Below are 18,485 nucleotides of genomic sequence, written 5' to 3' on the forward strand. Positions count from 1 at the left end.
AGCTGAACTCAACCACGAGGATGGCACGCTGGAGGCGCAAGCTTTGGGTCCCATGTTTGCAGGTGGAGTTACGAAACCAGGGCAGCAACATCACAGGTTGGGAAACCTGCTTCTCTTCGAGCAGACTGGGTGGGGCTGTACATGGCTGAGACAGGCATGGGCAGAACCCCTCCCAGCCTTTCCCAGGCACAAGCTGTTTCTGTTCTGGCAATAAAGGGTGCCAGGTGTCAGTGCAGCGATTGTTTGAAACAGGAAGTGGTTGAGGTGTGACACAGACACGGAGACAGCCCTAGGAGACTCCTCCATGATATCTGCTACCCTGGGGAGAAAAGTGACACTGACATCGATATATATTAGAAAGCAGCCGCTTGATTTACATGAAAGACACTTATTTTCTGTTTCTTCAAGCAATTTATGACCAGCATAGGTGCATTGTTTAAAAATTTTAAAAAGTCTTTTAAAAAAACTACTTAATTTCTTTGTACTTAATTTACTTCAGCTGACAAGTCTCCCAAGTGCCTTTGAGCCCAGGCAGCTGTACCGCTGCCAGGGGAGATGTGTATCTACAAATATCAGTCGTCTTGATCTAAACTCAACATCTTATAGAAAAAGCAGCAAGCAGAATTGGAATAAGAGAGTGAGGCTGGTGGTGCTGCAAACGGCCTTTCCCCACAGGCTCCATCACTTGATCTTAAGATCCTTCAGTGCGGATTCCAGGCTCTATAAGGAAAACAGCAAAAATTTCTAACAAGCACTTTTCTCTGGGCGCATGAGAGCACAGTGACTGAATAAACCGTATGGGCAGCCTGGCCATTGCAAATTAGGGGGCTTGCTTGCTCGGCCAGAGTGCAAGCACATGCCATGGAAATATGCCTGCTTCCTGCAGCAGACTCCTTGCCTCTCAACCAGTCATCTCTCTAATGCAGGGCCCTCTGTGACCTCATCTCGTAAGCCTCGTCTACACACGAGATGAACTGCTTTAACGGTATTGCTAGAGCTAGTGTTACCACCCGCTAATGTAGACACAGTCGTCCCCGTATAACTGATTCCATATGGGAAGGGGACTAAGCCACATTTTCATAGAACATCTTTCTACTACTAAGGGTGTGATTTGGTGTGGACATGTCGAAACTGCAAAAACTGGATGTAGCCCACAGCTGGTATTTGTTTTATGCTGGGGGGCAGGGGGAATAGATAGACTTTGTGTCCAGCCATGTAAAAATACAAACTAGTATGCGTTTAGCATTCCCCGAACACCCTCTTCTCTTCCCCTCTCTTCCTCCCACCCCCCAGCAAGAGGATGAATCATGATATGCTCTTCTGTGGTGCTTAGCGTTTACAGCTCTCCATTGCTCCAAAGGGCTGTTCGAGTCGACTGTCTGACAGAGCCAGTTGGATGTGTCTGTTTCTTTTGCAGGATCCTCTAATCAGAGGGGCTAGGGGTCATGTTCCAAATTTCCCTTTGTTCAGGCTGAATTTTAAAAATACCATCCCAGGAATATTTCCCCCCTGCCCCGGCCTGGTGGACTATCTGGGTAGGTCAAATCATGGACAGAAGGTCTCTGCCGAATGTTCCTATCTGTGATAGAATGGTGGAGTTGCACAAGGTGAGAGTCATAGGCTAGGCTGCATTCATTCTGATGCACGTCTGATCCCATTCCAAGCAGCGTTTATTACACAAGGACTCAATCATTTGTGCTCATGTGAGAGTGGCTGCGATGGGTGCAGCACCGGGGTGGAACACCCCCTGGGGCATGCTGACTAGCTTTCAACAGAAGCAAAGGTTGAAAAGCTGCTCCATGTTCTGGGGTATAAAGGTGAGGAAATAGCTTCCTGTGGACATATATCCCCCTGGAGCTAGCGAATGGCAGTACCAATTAGTAGTGATATGCCTGCACCAGCAAACAGACAGCATTCAGTGCCATCAGCTCCCAGCACGGCCTTGGGGAACCACGCGGTGGCTTTGTGAGGCTGGATAGTGTAGTGTTCGGGAAAGGTATGTGCTCTCTGTACCAGGACTGGCCTGCGAGCAGTGCCCGGTGCTGAGCGGTAGCTCCCAGGCATTTGGGTGCTGCAGAACTGCAAATCAGTGGGATGCTGGGGACATGAGCTTGACATGAAATAGAAGCTTTTGTTACAATACAGGGAGGCGGGAGAAGTGAAGCAGTGATGGCGTGCTCGGGGTGGAGGCGGGGCAGGGGTGAGCTGCCGCGGGGGAGGGGTGCCTCAGGGCGGAGAGCTGCTGCGGGGGGGCGCCTCAGGGTGGGGGCTCAGAGGGTGGGGCAGGGCGCAAGGTGGAAGTTTCGCCTAGGGTGTGAGACATCCTTCCACCGGCCCTGGTGGGGCCATGCTGGCTGCAATGACACTGACGCTACTGGAACTGCAAGCAGGGCCTGGTCCTCAGGCTGTGATCTGAGGTGACCCAAGGAAGCCCCAAACCTTGCAAACACCTCTCCGGTCACGGTTCGGGTTGTTTACCTTGATATCCCAGATGCTCAGCCCCCCGTCCATTCCTGTGGTGCAGAACTGGGTACACTTGGCTTTGCCACCAGCAATCACAGAAATCTGGCTGAAGAGCACAGACGGACATCATAAAGTCAGCTGCCATTTGGCTTCCCTGGCCTCAGCCTTTGACAGAGTCTTTCTAAGCTGACATGTTCGACTCAGAGTTTATTAAGCTGGGAGGTTATTTTACCACCTGCCACCTTTCCATGGCTGCCACACGGGAAGGCTGACTCCAGCAGGAGAGGTTTGCCCAAGTTTCTGTCTCGCGCAACCCAACTCACCACCTTCCATTGTGAAGGCCACCAGCCAGGGCTCTCCTAGCTACCAGGGCTGCATGGAGCAAGTGAGCTCCAGCAAGAAGGGGCAGGTTGTCCCTGCAGAATGGCCAGGCAGATGCTCCTGGCCTTTTGGGCTCCCGCAGTGCAAGCCTCCGCCTCAGCCAGTCCCACACTAACATCAGACTGGAAGCTGAACCTCCTTGAAGTGAGGAGACAGCTCTGGGGTTTGGGTTTGGCTGGACTTAGCTCCATCCCCCACCCTGTCTCCAGGACTAACGTGCAGCAGGGTCCCTCCCAGTGCCCCACCCGGCCCTTGCCTGATGCTGTTCTTGTGCAGTGTTTCCAGCATGACGTTGTTGGTCTCGGTGCTGGCTTTCTTATCCAGGTTCTGGAAGCGCTCGCGAGCGGTCAGGCCACGCTGGGAGCTCTGCTTGGGGACGTCCAGCTTCCCACCAAAGGTCAGCGAACCCTGGCTCTCGTCGTAGGTGAAGAGCATCGGGTAGCAGTCGTGGCCCTGGGGAAACATCAACAGTGTGTCCTGCTCAAAGCTGCCAGGCACCAGAGCAGCCACTCAGCTTCCCGGCACGAGCCGCAGACTTACCGCTGCCACCAGGCTGTTCTCGGTAATGAAGGTGACAGCTAAGAGCGGCAGAGTCTCCACAGACAACGAGGCGACACTAAGCAGGGAGAAGAAGCCAAGAGCGATTAGCACCTCTGAGCAGCTTTCTGGCTTCACATCACATGCATCCTCCTTGGAACCACCAGGGAACGCAACAGGCGCCCCAGATTTCCAGAGTGCGAGCAATGAGCCAGACTGCAGCCAGGGTTAGCCGGCTCTTCCTAGGGCCGAGCCCATCCTGGTCTCCAGCACCGTGGGGTGAGCAAGGGAACGGGGTCCATTTAGCAGGGAGATTGTGACGCGTGGCCCCTTCCTCGCCCAGGCAGCCTGGCATGCCAGGATCGGGCTGGGTCGGTAGGCGGCTGGGAGAGCGGCAGGAGATGACATTGGATTCAGAGTGTTGGATTCAGTCTTTGCATGCTGCCCTAGGCTATTTTCGAGTGTTGCTGGGCGCTGGCCAGCTGCTGCCACTTTTTGCCCCCCGAGGTGGCTGCAGCACCAGCAGAGAAGCAACAGAGGCTAGAAATGCGGACGGCTCAGCAGTCAGCCCCGGCACTCTCAGCCCTTCCCAGACCTCTGACCGCAGAGCCCCTGTACCCCTGGGGGGTTGATCAGCGCATGACGCTGAGCAAGACTCTCAGCCTCAGGTCTGAAATACCCAACCCACGGCTGCTCCAGCAGCCCGGCTACCTGCAGCCAGCTCAGCCCTTCACAGTGAGGCTCTCCGTGCAGCTCAGAGCTTCTCCCATAGGCTGGGGTTTGCCCCACTGTGCATCCAGCCAGCCCCACTGGAGATGCAGGTGTCCTGGCTGCAGCTGGCACATCCTGCTCAGTTAAAGAAAACAGTCCCACTTACGCCATTTTCTTGTTGGCGTCCCAGAGGCAGACGGTGCTGTCGTGGCCGACCCACGCCACGCGGTTGCCGCTTTCAGAGAAGCAGATGCTGTGGACCCAGCCGCAGCTGCTGCTCGACTCAAACATCAGCTCCCCAAAGGGCATCTTGGAGCCCCACGGTGTGGGGGACGGCCTCTCCTCCACTTCCTTAATGTAGGCTGAGAAAATCCTATGGGGAATGGAAGCACAGATCTGGGCTGCTGCATGTGCTGGCTGAACGGTGGCTACAGTGCTGGTCGCCTGAGAAGCAGCTGAGACTCCTCAGCCAGGGCCCAGGCTGCTGGATAGGCGACCAGGTTTGTAATCCTGGCTGGTGTGACCTCGAGCGAGTCCCTTGGCCCTCTCCAGAGAGGGGCTGAGTGTTGTTAGAACCCAGACGAGGGAGTTACTCTTCTCGCACCCTCCCGCCCTGACAGGCCTCACTCATTCCTGATCAAGGTCCAGCTGTGTTATGAAGGGCCACAGATGATGGAGCTTTTGCCAGGGAGCTGGGCAGGGTCACATCACTAATGAGACACCCCCAGGGTGGGAAACAACAAATCGGAAGCTCCCTGCTGGATGCTTAAGGCAGGCAGTCACTCCACGATATCATCAGCCAGGGAGGCAGTGCTGCCACCTGGAGACTCCCCTCACGCCCCCGGGTCCCAAATGACACTCCGAACCGTGGACGGCCCAGTCCTGCCTAGATCTGGCAAACCCGACCTCTGCTGCTGCCTGGATCTTTATTTTAGTCCCAGGATCGTCCCTTGTGACTCTCACACGAGAGGCTTTGCAGTTTGCCCAGCGGACGTTTCTGGTTCTGAAGAGCCAGTGATGGGCCTGAGCTGCACAGCTGGGATCTAGTCGAGGGTCAGGGCTTCCCCAAAGCTTGGGGTGCTCTGATCTAGGGCCCACTTCTAGTCAGAAACAAACAGGGGAGGAGGGTGACCTCAGCTTTCCCTGAGGACAGTGATGGGGCACGGCAAAGGGAGAGGCAGTTCTGTGCAAGCCCAAACCCCAACAGGGCCCCATTTCTAACCCTGGCGTGCCAAAGAGCATGTCCATCCAGACAGGGCGAGGGCTCCCCACCAGAGAGCAGCCTTCCTGCTCCTTTCCAGAACCCCCTGTTCCTTGCCATCCCCGGGACTCAGTGTTGTCTCAAGGACTCTTAATTCACCTGCATTTGAAGTCACAGGCGCCAGCGGCCAGCAGGACATTATTGGGATGCCAGTCCAGGCTGAGGACGGTCGAGCGAATGGGCTTCTTGATGTGCTTGCAAACCCACCTAGGGCACAAGACAAGCAGGTAGCAGAGTGCCTGAGAGCAGCAGGGCCGAGGCGCCCTACCCCTTGGGAGCATGTTCCCTTGCAGCGCCAAAGGGCCAGGACTCACCAGTCGTTCTCCTGCTCGAAATAGCAGATGGAGATGACCCTGGAGCCGCTGCCCACAGCAAACTTGTTCTCCTTGGGAGACCACTTCACACAGCGGGCGGCGCGGTTGATCCTCAGGATAACCAGGGTGGGTTTCCAGACATTGCCCTTTAGGGTCCACACGTAGGCGTTCCGATCGGTCCCGCAGGTCACAATGCGGTTGCTCTCGGGGGCCCAGTCAATGCCTGAAACACAGAGAGCCGTGGGCGTAGGGCGTGGGCTGGGGCGGGGAATGCTGGGGGAGGGTCCCTGGCTGTGCTTTGCTGGAGGGCAGCCTAGATGACAATGGTTCCTTCTGGCCTGAAGATCTATGAGTCTAAGCTCCCAAACAACTTTCTCCCTGGCTCTTCGAGCCCCTGCCCAGTCCCCACATTCACAGCTGGGCTTAAGGGGCCTCAGCAGTCGGGGTGTTTGGTGCCAGGGCTTTGGGTCAGGCCCATCACTGGCATCTGTTTACTGCCCCCTGGAAAGCTGGTGAGACGAAACCAACAAAATGGCCAGCAGGGGGCACCCCTGCCCTTTCCTTCCCCCTCTGCTGCCAGCCTCCACTTCCAAAACTCTCCCTTCCCCGCCCGCCTTTCACTAGTGCCATTTCACGTTCAGTTCCCCAGGCTGCCACGCTGATCTGGGGTTCCTGCTACACAGCCACAGCCTCCTAGAATGAGCCAGCCAGGCACAGGCAGCCTTTCCAAGCACAGATCTTTGGGAGCGGGAAGCTGCAAGCCTATTGATTTTGAGGAAGGAGGATCAATCCCCCCCACACACCCCCTCCTCTAGAAGGCCTACCAGGGGCGAGACAGGGCTGGATGCTGTTCCAGTTGGAGACTGTTGATGCCACTCCAAGTCTCTGTCTCTGCCAGTCCTTGCACTGACAGGGTGGTGAGGCCCTGAACACCAATGTGCTGCCACTAGACAGTCCTTGCCCCAGATCAGCTTTAATGATGGCTTAAAGCCATCTCTCCTGTTAGCTGCAACTCCCATCTCAATTTATACCTCGGGGAGGCCCTTTCAGCGGCTTCTCCCCTCAGCTGGCTAACAGCAAAAGCTTCGATTTCCACTCTTCCTTTCACAAAATCCCTCACTGCTTAACAATTTACATAAATTCCTTCATTCACCCCTGAAATGCAGCCAGGTCTGGGTGGAATATGGCAGCGGTTTGACAGCATACAGCAACACAACAGTTTAGTACAGGGAGTGAAGAATGAGACCAATGGGGAATTCAGCCAGTACAAGACCTGTTATGGAACGTGCCCTGGGATTTTGATGCCTCTGGGTCAGGATCTCCTTTGCACATCTCCTCTGAAAGACAGCACAGCGCCCCCCTACCACCACGCTAGGACTCTGGGCTCAGTACTGACAAGGGGAAAAGCACCACCTACTGACTCATACACCACCACCATCTCCTGCAGCAATACTGTGGTCCATGGATGGCTCCCATCTACGGGCTGATCCAGCCCAACCCTGCTTAGTTACCAAGATGACCAAGTGCAGCCTGAAGGGTTCTGGCTGCAACTGAGACAAGATCTCAAGGGCACCCGTCCCCTCGCTGCAGACACAAGCACATCCTTCTGAGTGCGTTACCAAGCAGGGAGCCCTCCCATTAGCCGGGGATCTGTCTCCTCCAGCCCTGTCTCTCGCATGCGGCTGTGTTTCCTGGCTGCTCTGAGAAGAGAGAGGGACCCTTGGCCCAATGACGCATTGGCTCACCTGTCACCTGCCCGTTGTGCTCCTTCAGCTCATGGACCTTGTTCCACTTTTCCCCAGCTTTCTTGTAGATGTGGACCTCGTGGTTGTTGGGGCAGATGGCAAGCTCTGGGGAACAATAACAGCGGTTATGTGACCCGTCATCGCGGGCCGGGTTAAGTGCCACAGCTGAGTTCCAGTGAAGAGCAAGATCAGCTGATGCTCATGAATAGAGCATGTGGCTAGTCAGGCTAAGCTCATGGTGAGACAGGCCAGTCTCAAGCTTCAGGGTGTTCACTTATGGCCCACAAGGGTCAGGCAGGAAAGCCTCTACCCTGACTAGTGATGGGGGGCGAGGAGTGGGGGGCTGTCTAAGGCAGCAACAGCTGCCAGCTGCAGCCAGCGGCCAAATACCAGAGCCAATGGAGCAGCTGTACACTTCAAAGGGGCTCACTCTGAGCAACCCCCAGCTCTTCCTCTTTCAACTTTTCCCTGCTGGTACCTGCCCCGGTGCTGCCTGCTCTGTGGCCCTGAGTCTGGAGCCAGAGCCCAGCTTGTAGTGCACAGGCACCAGACATGTAGTTCGCTGTTGTGGGAAAGCTACTAAAAGCAACATCCCTCTTGCCTTGCAATGAGGGGCTGGAGGGATGGATGGTCCCTGTGCACAGAGGCAAAGAGAGTTGCTAGGAGAGAAACTTCACACATGCTGGTGCGCTGATGCCGACTCCAAGAGTTCTCCAGCCCTGGCACAGCCATGAGAAAAAAATGGTGGGTGCTCAGCACCCATTGGCAGCTCTTCTATCTGCTCTTCCCCTGCCCCTCAGTGCCTCCCACCCCCTGGCAGGCCCTGCCCATCAAGGCCTCCCCCTTCCTCCCAGCTCCTCCTGCCCTCCACAGCGTGCAGGAGGGGTGGGGGAGGGACGAGGGCAGAGTGCACTCAGGTTGTGGGGGAGAGGGACAGGAAGAGGCGAGGTGGGGGCGGGGCCTGGGGCAGAGTGGGAAAGTCAGCGCCTGTGTGCTGGTGAAACTGGCACTAGCATGTGGCAGGCAGGGGCCTCTACGCGGGAAGGTGCAGCCTGAGGCCTTGATTCAAGCATAGCTTAGATCTTGTGCCTTCCGTTGCTCAGGCCTCAACTATGTGAGGGCAGTAGCACAAGGGGAAGAGGCAGCTGGGTGAAGCTAGGCGGGACAGTGCTGGAGGGGAGCAGCGGAATGTGACTTGTCCCAGCCGAGCTCCCCTGACCCAGCCCATCCATGCCACACTCTGCCACCACTGTGCAGCCCCCGGTGTTGATTTTCAACTCCGAGTTAAACTGGCAAGTGGGAGGAAGGCCCTGCCCACCACCAGAAGAGGCTCCACCCACCACCAGAAGAGGCTCCACCCACCTCAGGTGAGTCATTCTGCTGGGAGGTTCCCTATGGAATGCCAGCTGTCAAGGGGTGGCCCCCTGGCAGGCACTCTGCCTGTGCCTGCCCCATCCTGCCTACAGCCAGCCACTTGGTCCATTTCCCCCCGCCCCTGAAGGAAAGTGCTTTTTGTTCTGGTGAGCCACTCCATGCTCACTGCAGCCCTTTTATACCCTTCACCCCAGGGCGCCATGGCAGCACGACTTGGGAGGAGACAGCGTCACTCACCATGAATTGCCCAGGGGCTCTGCCGGCAGGCCACAAAGGCAGCTCAGATTGTCTTGAAATGTATTTATCTGTGTTACTAACAGTAACAGGTTGTTCCCTTCAACCTACATTCTGCCCACTGCTGCACCATGGGGGCTGGGCCTCCCAGAGCACGGCACACAGGGTGCGCCTGGCGCCTAGTAAACGGGGCTGCAAGATTGTCTCTCTGAGCCTGCTGCGTTGGGCTGAGCCTCCTCCTACACAACCTCAATCTCCTGGTAGGAAGACATGGGGAAGGCGAGGAGGGGGAGCCCGCTGGAACGCCTCCCCAGATGTGTTACCCACTTGCTCCTGGGCGTTATCCCTCTGTACGAACTCCGGGTTCTGCCCCCTCCCGCCCCGACCCCCAGGCTTGCTGGGGGTTCGGAACTGGGACCTGGACCTTGCAAATGGCCTCCTCTCTGTTAGGGTCCCGGATTTGAAAACCCCTCTGCCAAGTTTGAGGCACTCAGAACCTGGACGAACATTGTGTCTCTTCTTTCTGACGAACAGCATGACTAGATCATAGGCCCAGCCCGGTAAGTCATTGCACTTGGCAAAGCCAGATGTGAGGGGTCTCCACAGCCTGCACATCTGGGGAGAGCTGACAGCTGGGGAGAACATGGGAAGCAGTCTTGTGAGGCAGCCCTGAAGGGAAGCCGGTGCGGTCAGCTCGGCACTCTCTGTGCTCTGAGGCTGGGTCCTGGGAAATGGGACCTTTACCAGTGCAGTGTGTTCCATGCATACCATGAGCCAGTTCTGCTAACTCAGTTATATCAGCATAACCTGTTTTCACTCCATGGTGCTGGTGCGCATGGAAGAGAAGGGATCTGTATACTTACGGGTTCTGTCCTTATTCCAGGCGTGGCAGCTGATGGGTTCAAGCAGGAAGCTGTGGTAGGCCATGGCTTTTCAGCTGGAACGGAAGTGAAAAAGCAGAGATGTAATAGCCAGGTTAAAAGATGGCCCTTGTCAGCCACATCTAAAGGAAACAGCCACCAAAGGGCGGTAAACTGGAATCTGTTCATTGGTCACCCAATCGTTGCCTGACTCGGCAGATTCACGGTGATTCTCACATTTGGTGTTCAATGACAACTGAAACCGAAGGCCAGCTCCTCAGCTGGTGTAAATCTGCATAACTCCATTGACTTTGATGGGCTTTCATAGAATCATAAAAATGTAGGGCTAGAAGAGACCCTGCGAGGTCATCTAGTCCATCCCACTCTACTGAGGTAGGCCAAGTCCACCTAGACCAGTGTTAGACCAACCTGTTCTTAAAAACCTCCAATGATAGAGATCCCACAACCTCCCTTGGAACTCTATTCCAGAGCGTAATTATCCAACAGACACGTTTCCCTAATATCTCAGCTAAATCTCTCTTGCTGAAGATTAAAGTGATTACTTCTTGCCCTACCTTCAGGGGAGATGAAGAACAATCAATGACAGTCGTCTTTATAACAGGCCAGAACATATTTGAAGCCTATTACTAGGTTGCCCTTTAGTCTTCTTTTCTCAAGACTAAACATATCATTTTAAAGATTTCTTCATAGGGCAGGTTCCCTAAACCTTTTATCATTCGTGTTGCTCTCCTCTTGACTCACTCCAGTTTGTTCACATCTTTCCGAAAGCATGGTGCCCACAATTGGACACAGTGCTCCAGCTGAGGCCTCACCAGGGCTGAGTAGACAATTAACTCCTGTGTCTTACCTACAACCCTCCTGTTACTATACCCCAGAATGACATTAGCCTTTTTTGCCACTGTATGTTCATATTCAACTTGTGATCCACTATCACTCCCAGCTCCTTTTCGGTAGTACTCCTGCCTAGCCAGTTATTCCCCACTTTATATTTGTGCATTTTATTTTTCCTTCCTAACTGTAGTACTTTGCACTTATCACTGTTGAATTTCAGATTTGATTTCAGACCAGTTCAGCTAATCATGACCTATGTAGCTGTATGGGGCACTAGGAATTAGGATGAGGACCCATCAATTAATTGGTAACCTAAGGCTGGATTTGAAGCCAGATCTCCAGCCAGGGCCGGCTCTAGCCATTTCACTGCCCCAAGCATGGCGGCACGCCACGGGGGGCGCTCTGCCGCTCACCAGTCCCACAGCTCCGGTGGACCTCCTGCAGGCGTGCCTGCGGATGCTCCACCAGAGCCGCGGGACCAGCGGACCCTCCGCAGGGACCGCCTGCGGGAGGTCCACCAGAGCCGCGGGACCAGCGGACCCTCCGCGGGCACGTCTGCGGGAGGTCCACCGGAGCCGCCTGCTGCCCTCCCGGCAACCGAAAGAGTGCCCCCTGCGGCATGCCGCCCCAAGCACGCGCTTGGCGTGCTGGTGCCTGGAGCCGGCCCTGTCTCCAGCTGATGAAAAGCCAGTAAGTCACACACTCCTATCTCTGTGGCCAGCCCTTTCCGGTCAGTAGCCCCAAGCATTTCTTAAGGCTGTCTGATTCTCACAAGTCAGCACTGGAATGCGTTACTAATTTAGTCTGGTAAATTATTCCCCTTATGCCTTTGGTGGAGGGAGATTTGTGGTGCAAAATGAGAAGAGAGTAGGCTAGGGCCTCATGGTCCATCCCACAGGATGGACCCGGCCCTCTGGCAATGATATTACCATCCAGTCGAGCCTTATTGCTGGAAGGACACAGAAAGGCCTCCCCCCAGTTCAAGTCTCCCTGGAATGGCCCTTTGGCAGCAACCTGTCACAGTCAGGGCATTGAAAGGAAACAAGAAGGTTCCGATAACCTTAAAAAAACAGGAAGCTGCCTCAGAACGTTAAGGGACTTTCTAATCGCTCATGAACCTTCTTGGCGCTGGTTCCTGCTCCTGAAGCGAACAGACTCAGCACACAGCACGTGCCGGGGTTTTACAGGAGGGGATTGGCGCAGGCTGAACACAAAGTCACTTGCGATATCAATCTGTTCTTGTGGCTAGTCTGATGCTCTCATCGAAATCAGCTATATCGTTATTACTTCTTTGCACTGCAGCAGCCCCTACGGACGTCAGTCAGGGCAGTCCATTCATTGCTCATTGCTGTGTAGACACGTACTAGGACAGGCCCTGCCCCACAGCTCACGGTGCAGGGTGGATAAAGTCAAGCTGCAACAAGTGGAAGGAGATAGAAAGCGGGGGGAGGATGCGGTGACAGACAAATGGACGCATTAGGCAGGATTTCGGGTTTCTGCAATGTCTATACACATCAGGGAAGCTCTCGGCATTTGGGGCAGAGGAGATAAGAATTTTGCAGAAAGGCCAGGACCAAAACCACTTGGAAGTGCTCCATCCCAATGGACACATATGTTCTTGGCTTATTGCTACACATGGTTTATGGGAAAGTCTGCTGTACTGGTGCGGGGGTGCAGGAAATCATTCTGTAACATGGCCTCTTATCCCAGGTGACTGGCACATAACTATCCATCAGCAGATCATTTCAGCAAGGCCATTCAGTCCACTTCACATGGACGGTCCTGACTGGCCCCTTAATGAAGGAGAGGGAGGAGACGTGACCTATCTGGTGAACCAAGCCCAGAACTGGGGCTCCTTGCAGATGAATGAAGTGCAAAATTCTTCAAGTTCATAGGGTCAGAGAGGAACTGCTGCCTGCCTTCCAGCCTTCCTTCTTCCTGGCCAGGACCTTTGGTGTGATCCCAGAGAGCCACTAACCTCCATCAGCTGGAGCACAGAGCAGCTGGTGTGCTAACCCCTCCCGTCCTCTGCCAGACCCCTCCTTCACATGCCTGTCACATTCCTCAGATGCCCCTGCTGCGCAGCAGAACACAGCAGAGCCTGAATGAACAGCAGTGGGCCTGGGAATTAAGTGCACTGGGAAAGCCTGCTCCATCTGGAAGTCCTCAGTGTTTCCACACACTTAGTCACCTCCTTGCTGAGGAAACTGACTGTGGCTGGGAATCTTCTCTTTCCCATGGCTCAGGTTCCTTCCTGACTTTCCCCCTCAAAGCCACAGGCAGTTGGACACAGCCACCTATTGAATGCCATGTCCCCACTAAGCCTCCATGGAGGGGGTGAATTCAGTACTAGGTTGACTGCCCTACAGAGGCTAGTCCTCCCTTTATTTATAGAAGGAGGATGGGGGGAAAGCTTCAGACTCAGTACAAATCTCCCTTGGCTTCCTGCCTCCAGCTGGGGTCACTACAGGATGTTGCAAAAGAAGGAACCATTGTCTGGCTGCTGGGAGGTGCCTCTCTGAGATGCAGTCAGCTGAGTCAGTGCTGGTAGCTCTTGTAGATGTGCCTGCTCGAGCTCGGTCTAATCGTTGGCGTTGCCCACTTTAAGCATCCATCCAATCCCCAGTAACACATTGCCTCGTTCCGTCTGCATTCACTACGCTGCATGTTTTAGTCCAGCTTCCAATTTAGTCACTACTGATGACACCGGTTTTAATCTGGCTAACGCTCAGCTGTTCCATTGAACATCCCAAACAAAGCAGAGGCTGTGGCAAAGGCTATGGGGCCATGCACACATGTACCTTAAGATGCTTCCGTACCGAAATCAACCAAGATCAAAATTCTCTTAGCAACATCAACCATGAATGTTTTAGCAAGTTGCTCCCAAGTCAGAGAATCTTTTAAACGAGAAGTCATCCCCTTCTTCTGGAAACTGTCTTGCCGACAGTGTGTAACAGTGTGCAGTCTCTCAGCCTGCTTGGTTGCTTCATCTTAGTTTCCTCACTTTGGTTCCTCTGTGAGTTCCTTCCTCTTTAGAAACGTCTCAACTCTTATGGTTAAAACGTTCCTTTCTCTTCACCTCTCCACAGCAATCAGTCTACATTTCTATTAAGCACAAGCTGCCTGACTGTTCAACCTCAGTGTAGATCATGACTAATATCTTCCACTAGCTTAGCTCATCGCTGGTTTTTGCCAGGGTACAGAATTCATCATGAAAGAACCATTGTGGTGCTGCTTGAAATACTCAGCTTTGGAGTGGGAGGGGTTATTTTTACAGTTGTTTAATCAGGGCCGCCCAGGGCGGGGGCAAGTGGGGCAATTTGCCCCAGACCCCACAGGGGCCCCCATGAGAATATAGTATTCTATAATATTGCAACTCTTTTTTTTTTGGAAAGGGCCCCCGAAATTGCTTTGCCTCAGGCCCCCTGAATCCTCTGGGCGGCCCTGTGTTTAATCAACCCACCCTTGACTTTTAAACAGGCCTCAGCCAACTCTATGGAAGATACTGGAACCATCAGATGAGGAACAGACCCTGCTTTGCTGAGCTGGGCTGCACTGAACCTAGAAGCCAATTCATGAGGAGCACTCAGAAATTGCCACGGTTCTCTGCACCGCCCTTGGGCGGGACAGCCAGGATGTTAATTGCAGTGTTTGCCGCTTGTTATTATTGGAGGCAAAAAAGCAAAGTCTCTAATAACAGGTTCCAGCCATCTAGGCCTGTGAAGAGCAAGAGAAACAGGGCCCCACACTCAGGAATTACCAAAACCAATGCCTAGTGGTTTGAGTCCCAGCAAAGCTCAGATCCACAACACATAAGTGCCAACTCCCCATGCCTCAAACAGCTGTAACATCCAGCCCCGCCCTCCAAGGATTCCTCATGAGAATGGTGATGGTGGAGGACGTAGGATTTACCACAGCAGATCAAACCAAGGAGCCTACTAACCCCGTTGCAAGCAGTGCTGCAGGCTGGATGATGCGCACACAGCTGTAAAACCCGTCATAAAATCTAAGTGCATAATGCAGTCTGTGACAGATCTGACAATTTCCCGCACGCTCCTTCACAAACCTTATCAAATTAAGCTTAAGTAGCTTTGGAGGCCATTGTATTAAAAATGCAAAGGTTCTGTATTATTGCGGGATTGTATGCATCATCTGCAAGGGAGAAATGTGACCAGTGGCAACCCTGGGAAGTGTTATGAGGATCAAAGGACTATGCTATAATCACATCAAAGTGTCAATGAGGTTACACTGGGGATTCATTTGCCCCAATGAACCAGACCGTATATTTCAGTGATCACCGCGCAGTGCTGCCGCTGTCCTGAAACCTGCTACAGCATATCCCATTTACACTGCTGGCGTGAGATGCACAGGAAGCAAGCAGGCTGCTGCACTGGGTGCCCCAGGAGGCCTGTCTGAATAAAACTGGCTGCAAATAGTAGTCTGGGCCCAGCTGCTCAAAGCTATTTAGGTGCCTAACCCCCATTGAAAGCAGGGCCTTTTGGAGGAGCTGGTCCTGGCTGCTAATATGAGGGAAAGCCTGGAGCAGAAACCATGTGAAGTCGCTAACCAGAACTGAGCAGCGGAAGTTGCTTTAGGAGAGCGATGGGTTTGGGGGAAGGGTGCATTTACTGCGTCTCTGTCCTTTTCAACAGCGACCTGCAAAGGAGAAAAGGGGAGTTGTGTCGCCATTGCCTTCTTTTTGACGCATCAAGATAGCCTGAAAGATTTAAAATAATATCAGGAGGGGGGAAGTTTTGCTTAATTTTGCCTTGGGAATATCAAGTTCTGCCTTCCCGCTTTTGCAGGGGGACTCGTTGGCTGTCTTCCTCATCCTCCATCGAAGGCGCTGGGTGCTGAATGGTTAAAAATGGAGATGCTTTGCTGCAGCTGCCTGCACCCAAGTGTTTTAAGCCATCTGAGCAACAATCACTTCCCCTCCTAGGTTAAGTTTCACTTGCTTGGCATCTGATTTCACAGATCCACTATTCCTATTCCGGCAGACTAGAAAAGAGCTGAAGTTGTAATGCAAGGACAAAGCAGGACATAGGTTAATAAAACAAACTTTCTGGTCACTTTTATGCACACTATAGAACCAAAAAAGGGTCCAGAAAAATTCCCCCCTTTGCTTGTCACCTTTCATTCTATGCTTACATCCACTCCAACAGCCGGTCCCATTCACCTCCTGAATCTGCTGGCTCCACAGCACCTCCTGCCTTGAAACAATCAGATACCTGCTCTCTCAGGTAAAACAAAGGTAAGTTTCAGAGGGTAGCCGTGTTTGTAGCCACAAAAACAATGAGAAGTCTGGTGGCATCTTAAAGACTAATAGATTTATTTGGGAATAAGCTTTCATGGGTAAAAAGTTCAGTTTGAGGATTGTTGCCTGCCTGAGACAGATAAGTTGATCCCCAGCGCTGAGACGGCTTAGAATTAGGTAACTTCCTCAGGTTTCACTCCTTTTCTGCCCAGGCTCAAGGCCTCACCAATGAAGGGACAGGCTGGGGGAAGTAACTGAATATTGGATCCTGAGCTGGGCAATTTCTCTCCTCCCTCTCCCACCCCAGCTAAGGAAGTTGCTCAGTAGGAAGGGCCTTGATTGCAAATTTTCTGGGGAGCATTTAATTGGGTCAGAAACAGGCAAAATGCTGGATCAGCTTCTCGGCTGTCACTGCCTCCCCTAGTGAAAAGGCTCAGCAGGAAATTGAATTTAGCACATGCAGCTTTGCTTAATATAGTCCTCCTCCCCGCCCTCGCCCTGAGCCAGGCGGGTTGTCCGTGTTAACCCCTGCCCCGCTGGACAGTCAAGCAGTTAATATGGGGAGGGGACTCAGAATCAATGTTCCCTTAGGAGTCCTGCCAGGCTCCTCCAGCCCTTTTCAGGAGGTGGTGGTACTAGGGGAGCTGAGATGCTCTGCACTAAGGTGACCAGATAGCAACTGTGAAAAATCAGGACAGGAGGCGAGGGTAATAGGCGCTTGCATCAGACAAAGCCCCAAATATCAGGACTGTCCCTAGGCAATCGGGACATCGGGCACCCTGCTCTGCAGAGCGATTAAGTTTGCATCTCCACTGCCCTGCTTCAGCCTGGGAGGGAGGGAGAGCCAGGCCAGGGATAGGACTGAGTCTGTCCCAAAGCTTTTTACAGTCAGGCCACCATCCCAGCCCCATATTACTGACAGTGCCCTCGAGCCTCAATGGTCAATCTCCAGCAACAGCTGCAGGGAGGGGGAGGCAGAGTTGTGCACCCCACTCCCGGCCCGGGCCCTGCTTTTACCCATCCACTCCATCCACCTGCTTTCCTTTCCTCCCCTCCTCTCCAGCCAACCCCAGTGGGGTGACACGATCCAAAGCAGCTCTGTGACTCAGAAGCCTGTGACCCACTGATTTCCCCTGGGAGTCAGGCAAGGCACTTTCGCTGCAACAGAGTGCCCGGAACCCCACCTCGGGAGAGGGAGCCAGCAGGAGCTCACTGCTGAGGGTGACAATGGCTCCGCCCGCCAGGGTTTTCTCTTCCATCTTCCAAATGAACTGATTTAACTGAAGGCCCCCTCCCCCCATCCCAGGCTATCAGACATCACCACAGTCAAGGCAGTTCCTCTATGACAGACACAGCAGATTATAGACTGGGAGAAGCTCTCTGCCTGCCTGCTGCTGCTAGGTCTCTGCTCCAAGAGCAAAGCCTGATGTTTTTAATCAAAGAGCAGAGCATCCAGCAGATCAGCACCCAGTGCTGAGATCCTACGACACTTCCATCTTCGCCTGCCCACTCTGTTACACAGAAATCCGCGCGGGCTCTCTCCTGTTGGCTGAAAAGAGAGCACCCCTAGCCGGTTCCAGCAGATGTGCCAAGAGACACCTTTGCATCGAGTATCCGTGTCAGGATTAGAGGGGAACATGCAAACATGAAGCCGAGGCCCTGATTCTCCTCTCACTCCCACTGGTGTAACTCAGAAGTAACTCTGCCAAATGGAGCAGTGTAAGCAAGGGGAGAGTCAGACCCAGCGTGCACACGGAGGGGATCCCTGGGGAGGGATCTGGGGAACAGCAGCAGGACTAACGGGTCTGTGGTCCAGCACACCGTTTTCATTAATTTCTGTGGTATCCCTGCTCAGGGATCTGTTCCAAATCAGTGGCGCTTTCAGGCCTCCTAGGGGAAAAATGCTACAATGGAAAAGAAACATTTAAAAAGTGTGTTGGGGTGGGGGGCAACCAACAGTTCTGAGGACCTATTGATTCAAAGGGGAAGTTCATTCCAACCCCAGCGCCGTTCTTGTAGCTCCAGAGCTGTTCTGCTCAAGCAAAAGGAACAAAGATTTTTCTTTTGGTGGCGTGCTCCAGGGTTAAACAGCAACTCCGCTAGGAGATGAGGACGAGCCTCCCATTCCCCTGTGGTAAAAGAGAAGAAACTCCTGACAACTTACCTTCAAAGAGAAGATGAGGAAAGCAGGGTGAAAATCTCTCTCTCCAAAGCGGGTTCGCTAGTTCATGGACTCTGGACAGTCAACACGAACTGCAGCTGAACCAGCCCCGAATGAAAGGCAGAAGTTGAGTTCTCGCTCTGAAGTAGCCTGACTTCCCTTTTCCTCTCTGAGAAATGTAACCACTTCCTTGCGTGGGCGTGTGGGGACTGCAGAAAGCTGCACAGGCTGCCTCCAGCTGAAGCAGCAGCCACAGCAGGCTTGGGTTGTCTGCACGAGCTCTGGCTCAGTTCTCCAGGCCTGTGTGCAAGGCTCTGGGGCCGACACGTGGAAGT

The 18,485-nt window shown here is 53.6% G+C and overlaps 1 protein-coding gene across 1 annotated transcript; it reads right to left on the bottom strand.

The window, feature by feature from the left end:
- Positions 1-349: 349 nt before the first annotated feature.
- ARPC1B (actin related protein 2/3 complex subunit 1B) lies at positions 350-18,265 on the bottom strand. The gene is made up of 10 exons (XM_032782962.2): positions 18,154-18,265; positions 9,884-9,957; positions 7,413-7,517; positions 5,668-5,890; positions 5,453-5,560; positions 4,259-4,465; positions 3,385-3,460; positions 3,101-3,297; positions 2,479-2,569; positions 350-720 (listed from the first exon to the last, which is right to left on the bottom strand). The coding sequence occupies exons 2-10, from the start codon at positions 9,945-9,947 to the stop codon at positions 682-684; spliced, it is 1,110 nt and encodes a 369-aa protein (XP_032638853.1). The 5' UTR covers positions 9,948-9,957; positions 18,154-18,265; the 3' UTR covers positions 350-681.
- Between the last annotated feature and the right edge of the window lie 220 nt (positions 18,266-18,485).

Source organism: Chelonoidis abingdonii, chromosome 9 (assembly GCF_003597395.2).
Source record: "Chelonoidis abingdonii isolate Lonesome George chromosome 9, CheloAbing_2.0, whole genome shotgun sequence".
NCBI classification, from domain to species: domain Eukaryota; kingdom Metazoa; phylum Chordata; order Testudines; family Testudinidae; genus Chelonoidis; species Chelonoidis abingdonii.